This window comes from Puccinia triticina, chromosome 13A, assembly GCF_026914185.1.
Source record: "Puccinia triticina chromosome 13A, complete sequence".
Classification (NCBI taxonomy): Eukaryota; Fungi; Basidiomycota; class Pucciniomycetes; order Pucciniales; family Pucciniaceae; genus Puccinia; species Puccinia triticina.
Window position 1 is genome coordinate 1,541,795 of NC_070570.1, and position 7,285 is coordinate 1,549,079.

The window sequence follows — 7,285 nt, forward strand, 5'->3', positions numbered from 1 at the left end:
TGATGTCATTGATGTATACAGACCGACGGCAGCCGTCGCCCCGGGGACGGCGACGAAGCACTGGGCAGTGACTCTTGAAGAACACCGCTGAAGAGCTGGAGAAGGAACAGGAGGGCGCGCCCATCCAGGCATGATTCCACCATAACCATCCCGATAAGCCTGGAAAACAAAGATATGTAGTAGATATGTCCCTTTCATCCACGCTGATAAGCTTAAAGCTGGACGGTGGCCGTACTTTCGCCCCCGATTAGACCATACACACTCGTACTTTCTGTTCATTTCGAACCATCCCCAAAAGATCGATGGATGAAAAGTTTCAAGCATACATCAATAAAGCAGCGTCTCATTCAATTTCTATCTTTTGAATCCCTTCAATATCCATACAGAAGCTGTGCCAACCCGGGATCCATACAGATTATTTAAATATGTTTTTTATCGTATTGTTAGAGGGATAAAGTCTAAAGATGAGGGCTTGCTTGAGGTTGTGAGATCGATCGGAACGGAGCGGATGTGCCTGGGCAGGGTGTTGATCTGGAACCCAAGTGCGGAGTATGCACAGTCCTTCCGTTAAGTTGACATCATCAACAGGAGATACTCGAAAGCCAAGTGCACAACACGCCGCTCGCCGATGTTAATACATTTGTCTTTCTCCCTGTGAGTTTCGGCTGGGGATGAGAGGTAAAAATGGCGCGTAGATGTTACGTTGTTGGCGGCCAATTATACTGTGCGGCAATTAGATTGTGGGGAAAGACGCTTGGAGCGTCAGAGATGTTGGCGTGTGGCATTCCAATTTTGAACTCTCAGAATGAAACCTCCGAAAGCCTTTGGATTGTGGAAACTCGGAGAGAAAAATACTTAGACGTAATTATGGGGTTGTGGGGCGCTGCTCTAATCGTGTACATTATGTACATAGCCCCATACTCCCAGCAGCATAGGGCGTGATCTTCAGTTCTCGCTCCGGACCAAGCAAACCCTTGGACCCCCGATCTTCCTCTGATTTAAAACGCGGCCTCGTCCTCCCCTTCCTCCTCCCTCCTGCCCCGGATAACGCTCTGGTTGATTCCCCCCCCACCTCGACATCCTATCTGCTATTCTTTACCCGCACTCCCCTGTAGGCCACAACCAGCCCCTTGCAGTGCACCCAGTGAGAAAAGATGTCCAGCCATCCCGGACCACAGTCGGCCTTCGGCAACCAGCAGCACCCGATTGAGCCCAAACGGTTCAATGGCTTCTTTGCTCCTTCCACGGCCACCCTCCAGAGCGCTGAGCACTTCCAGTTCAACAGCCTCTTCGGCTCCCACCAGGCCCAGCAACAGCAGCCCCAATATCATCATCACCTATCAGCGTCATCTGGCTTACAGTTCACCAATGATGAACTGATCGACTCCCTCGTCAGCCGCCCGCCAATCAGCCATCCCAACGCCCTCATCGGACTCAATCACGCCCCGCACTCCAGCCTCACTCAGCCAATCTCATTCGATCAAATCACTCTGCTCGACCATCCTGCCCATCCCCAGTCCCACCCGCACTCCAAGCCGCACCCGCCTCACCATCAGCCGATCCCAATCAGCACGACGTCGGCGGAAACCAGTCCTGACCCCGCCCATCGCCGCAGCTTCTCCTCCTCAGTACCAATCGAGGACCAGCTTCTCCTTTTGTCGCCTTCCTCGACCAACCCCACCCAGTCCCCCTCTGCCTTTAGCTCGGTATCCAGGACGGCCCCAGCCGGCCATCACCACACCTTCCGCACCTCCCGCTCGCCAAACCCCAAGCCCCTGCTCAACCGCCGTCCGCAGCAGGCCAATTACCCCTTCAGCCCGCCGACGTCGATCACCACCACCCTGGCCGACGAGGAGCGCTCGCCGGCCATCTCGACCATCTCCGTCAGCGAGTCCTCAACTCACCACCACCTCTCCTCCTCACAGCCGATCGGTAACTCCTTCTACCGCGCGCTGGCCGGGCCAGATGAGGCGGCCGGGTTGAGATCCCCGCTGGACCACATGTCAGACGAACTGTCCCTGTCCTCAAGCCTGCCTGCCCGCAGGACCTTCTCACCCCATTCAATTATCGACCAACAGTTCGTCAAACCCTCTCTTTCTTCATGCTATTCTATACCTCAATGTTGCAGCCATCTAACCAGCTTGACAACGCACAAAACGAAAACCATCTCAGAAAGTTGGTTTTGAATGAAAAGAGAAGGAAGAGGAGAGAATCCCACAATGCAGTCGAAAGACGAAGACGCGATAACATTAACGATCGGATAACCGAATTAGCCGGACTACTACCCGCCTGCCTGCTCGACACAGTCGTCACGCCCAATGAATCCGGGATGATGATGGTAGTCAATGAAGAACCTAGCCAAACGGATGACGGCCAAGCCCTTAACTCAGCCCCTCTTACCAAACCCAACAAGGGCATGATCTTGGCCAAGTTGAGTCTATTTTATCCATCCCCTCCGACTTTCTTCGTTTTGTTGTACTCATTTACTTTTTGTTTTTTTTAGATCGGTTGATTACATTAAACATTTAAAACATCTGCTGGAATTGCAATCTCAGCGGAATACCGAGCTGGAAGCCGAACTGAAGAGCTTTCGGTCGTCATCCGAGCCTGCTCAGCAACACCTAAACCAGCAAGGTGCCGACGAGAGCCAGGACAGAACGCGAGGCGCGGAGGATCAGGAGAACGTCAAGGGGGAAGAAGGTCCGGCCGGGGTGACGGAGGATGCGAGCGACCAGATCCACCAATGGATCAAGATCCACGACCAACAGACCGAGCCTCTCAACCAAAACGAAGCCGGTCTCGAGGACAAAAACATGATGATTATGACCCACGAACTTTTCAATGATGCTCAATCGTACACGCTTGATGATAGCCAGTCCCATCGCCACCATCTCTCCCCTTCCGCTTCCAACACTCATCATAACCTATCTTCGTCTGAACCTGTCAAATACCATGATAACCACTTTGCGTCCTCGCGTGACCATTTTGCGTCGCCCTTTAACCACCGCCTCAGCGGCTTTGAAAATCTTTATTATCATCTCCAGTAATTATCTCCCTTCTCCCTCACCGATCCAAGTATATCATCTTCATCTCCTGCTTATGCATTTCTTTTCTTTTCGAAACTCATACGCAGTATCTTTTTTTCCTTCCTGCTCGTTCTCACATGTACTCCTATTATGCATGTACATGCGTAATTTTTTGTCTGTTTTCTTTTGGAACAACCCGCAAAAAAAGACATATGGCTGCTTCTCTTGGTTGATCCTCATCCTCTGTCTGTACTTGTACTCCTCATATATCTCCACCTACCCTTATTTTTTGATATCTGTTTTCCCTTTAATATCTTTTTCATGATTGTTAGTATCTTTCCTTCTAATGCCTTCGCATACTCCTCCTACAAACGCACAAAACCAACCAAAACCCAGAAAAAAAAGCTCCCTTTTCTTCTTACTTTATTTATCAGAGTTCATACAGTCAAATATTATGTTTTCCCCACATATATATCATTTTACTATCCTTTTTTTGTATGTGAATGATTATAATGATGTATGATCTTTCTTTCCCTTTGACTGTTGGGCTGAAGCAGGCCTCTTCACCCATTCAATTTCCACTCCAGGACCTTCATCTCCTGATTCACCTTTGAAATAGCACTCTGCAGCAGAGCTGGGGGGTTGTACTGCAGATCACGCATCAACACTGCATTTACATATACAATATGGCACTTTGTAGCTACTGCTTTCATATAGAGTGTGATATGGGGTATCAATAACACTAGAACAAAGGATGAAATTGAATAAGGGTGAACAGACCATTGGAATCATCTCTGGGTGATTCCTACCAACGTTGTAACCGCTGCGCTGCGGTTAGCGCAGCGATGCGGTTAGCGCAGCGGTTTTTGTGCTGCTGCGCTAGCCGCTTTTTGTCTTCCGTGAAAAAAATGATGATTTGTAGCGCGCTAAAAAAGCGGGCACGTAGCGCCAAACCGCTGCATTTCAGCGGCAGCGCAGCGGTTTGAAAAATAAGAACAAAAGTGGTTTAAATTATGTTAAAAGAGGTTTAACACACAATAAAATTCCACTATCCGCTAAATTAGCAATAGCGCAGCGGTTTTCCACTTCCGCTGCGCTATTGCTAATTGGCCTGGGTGGGTAGCAATCAATTGCTGCGCGTAGCGGTTAGGTCAGTGGTTTTTCAACAGCTTCCGCTGCATGCCTCTGGGACGTAGCGGTGTGACCGCTGCGCCGCGCTAAATGACCGCTTTTTTAGCGCAGCCCAACGGTTACAACGTTGTTCCTACCAAGATGCCAGCCAGAAAAAGAAGCTGCAATGGATAGTGCCAGATGTAATATTGACAGTGCCGGAGGCAATTTTTACTAGCTTAGCTGATCCACCATTGTTAGTAGTATGAGATATGACCAAAAGTAGCCCCCACCTCAAATTTAATTTCTCTTGATAGGATACTGCCTAGAAGCTAATCATTCAAGGAAAGGGTAATTTACTCAAGGCTGTGAAGTTTTGGTGCACTTTTGGTTACCATGGCTATGGTTTTGGTGGCTTTCTTCAGTAGGACTAGAGGTGGCAATTGGTACCCACAACAAAGGGCTGTTACCAATAACAGTAATTGGCATCACATCCCTTTTGAATTTTTTTCGGGTAGTTTTCAAATTATGTGTTTCTTGACTCAGGCCCCGTTTGAACACACCATATGTCATTGACATAAACGGGCAAATTTATGAGGTGCAACCCAAGTTTGCCCCCTGTTGCCACCAAATTTTTGAAAACCCCAGGGGTTGTGTGTCATAAATTTGCCCATTTATGATATGTAAAAGTGCATCCAAACAGGGCTATGTTTTAAACAATTTGTTCAGAAAGTAAAAAAAAAAAACACTTTGGGTGAGCATGCACAAACATTCTCTGTGTGATCTGGTCACAATCTGAAGAAATGAAGGTATTAGAAAAATAGAAAAGACACAAAAAATGAGGATATTCTGTTTAATTTTATCACAAGAAAGCCAGTATGTAGCCATACACTAAATTTCTGAAAAAGTAGCAAATTATATAGGTTGAGGTTTGGGCCCTCAAAGCCACCAAAAATGAAAACATTTTCACACAAGATTTCCTGACAAGACATAAGTCCCTCTGTCAAAGCCTCAAACAGGGACTTTGTTAAGTTTGGGCTGGGCCAAACCATGGGAAACCCACCCCAACAGCTTTGGGCTGCGTTTGGACATCAGATTTTATTTTCCACACTAAAATAGGCACCTTAGGTTGTATGGTGGGTCTTGGGCAGCCCATCATGGCCCACAGAGTGATTGCCTGTCACTTCCAACCAGTTTGGTGATGTACCTGGTAGTGGTGCACCTGCCACCAACACAAATCTCATTAATCCTCACCACTAGCCTCAAAAAAGCCATGTCAGATTCAACCTCATCCACACCTCTCTGAAATTTCTAGGACAGTGATGATGACACTGATGACCTCTGTAGCATTGAAGCCAGCCTTTTCAATGTGTGGTCAGATTCTTGACACATTCCAAAGTCAACTCAATTTGAAAAGGTCTGAGGAATGATATGTGCCCAAGGTTAAGATGTGCACCATACAATCCTGATGTTGAAATTGAGGAATATTGATTTTGAAAATCATGCTTGTGGTCTGTCTTACACCCAAACCTGACATGTATTCAAGAGTCTAGCCATCTTGCTGGTCATCTGATATGTGAAGCCCGTGCACTGGCAGGGATTGGGTTTAACTTTCACTGCCAAGGTGGTTTGCTGTCACCCAGGTCTCTGGGCCAAGTCCAGACCAAAATAAGCAGTGACCTAGCCCAGTCCATTGTAATTGGGCCATTCCAATAATCTCATGCACTTGGGAGATTAGATAATTCCCCAAGTGATTGTTGGGTCAAAGGAGAATCAGAGTGGGCCAGCCCCAAACCAGCCCCAAACCGGCCCATTCTAAAACCTAGAGTCAATTAATCAAGTACCTTTTTAAAATGAGAAGTTGCACCATTAACTCATCAGAAACATCAAATTTCAGACAGATTTCCAAAATTTTAGAATTGTTTTGATAAAGGCCTTAAAATTGCCTCCAAAGTCTTGTAAAATTTAATTGTGAACCCCCCTAATGTGATCCTTCAGAATCAAAAGTTAAGCCTTGAGTTGTTAGGCTGAAGTGTCAAACTTGGTAATTCCAAACTTCAAAAACAATATTTGAACTTTATTATAGACTTGGTGAAGGGGAAAGCTGATGAAAAAACAGCTCAAAGTCAAAGGGAGGAGTGATGACAAGGCCTTGAGGAAAAAAGCTCAGAGGCTGAGAGCTGGAAAAGGAAGCCCTCTTTGAGGGCTAAGGCTGCTAGCTTTTGAGAAGCAAAAAGGCAAATCACTAAAAGAGAGTGGAAGATTGTCTCAGGGGGCCGGCGCAGAGAACAAATGGTTTTCATTTCTTGTCTATCTATAATCTAAGCTATTGTAACTGGGGGACAAGCTGTGGGACAGAAGGTATAATGAATATGCATCTGGAAAGAAAGAAATGAGTGGTCAATGGAAAGGGAAAGAAGATGGAGAGACGTAAAATTCCAACAGAACCTGACACAGTGTCAGAAAGACATGTATTTGATAGACTTGAAAAGTCTAGCATAAACAGTGTGTAAGGCAAAAAAAGCTCAGTACCAATGAAAAATTCCCACAGGGCTCTTTTATAAGGACTTGAGATGTCCTTCACTGAGAGTGTCAAAGACGTGGCACAAGGGACAAGGTGGAGAGCCTAGAGAGGTTCTAGGACCAAACACTGGGAGGTTTGATTTCTGACTCAGAGAGAAGGATGGTCAGTTCTCTCTGAGCTGAGAGAGAGAGAGAGGAAAGACAAAAGAAGGAAAAGGGTGAAGGCTTACCTGACCCAGAGAGAAGGATGGTCAGTTCTCTGCTGAGCCAGGGAAGAAAGGCAAAAGGACTATATACAAGCTGTGACAGGTATTTAGTGACATCTTTTAAGCCCAACAGAGGAGGGGCTTACATCTTTATGCCCCTTGAAAATGCTCTTTAGATCAGGAATAGAAAAACTCATTGGCGTTCCTGCCCTCATATGAGCTCAAAAAGAAGGGTCAGCCTAAATGCACCCCAAAAACTTACTTCATGTACACCAACATTTTGGTGTACCTACATGTGCACCCCAATATTACTGGGGTTCACTTCTGGGGTACCCCAATTTATTGGTGTGCAGACCTACTTACCCCAAAATCATTGGGGTGCAGGTGTTAAAACCCCCAGACTGCTTGAATTTTTGAGGT

The 7,285-nt window shown here is 46.6% G+C and overlaps 1 protein-coding gene across 1 annotated transcript; it reads left to right on the forward strand.

Moving 5' to 3' along the window:
* Positions 1-1,154: 1,154 nt before the first annotated feature.
* On the forward strand, positions 1,155-3,047 carry PtA15_13A150 (uncharacterized protein; the record flags this gene model as incomplete). The annotated part of the gene is made up of 3 exons (XM_053162319.1): positions 1,155-2,077; positions 2,173-2,430; positions 2,504-3,047. 3 exons carry the CDS (start codon positions 1,155-1,157, stop codon positions 3,045-3,047), a joined length of 1,725 nt encoding a protein of 574 aa, XP_053026306.1.
* Positions 3,048-7,285: the final 4,238 nt, after the last annotated feature.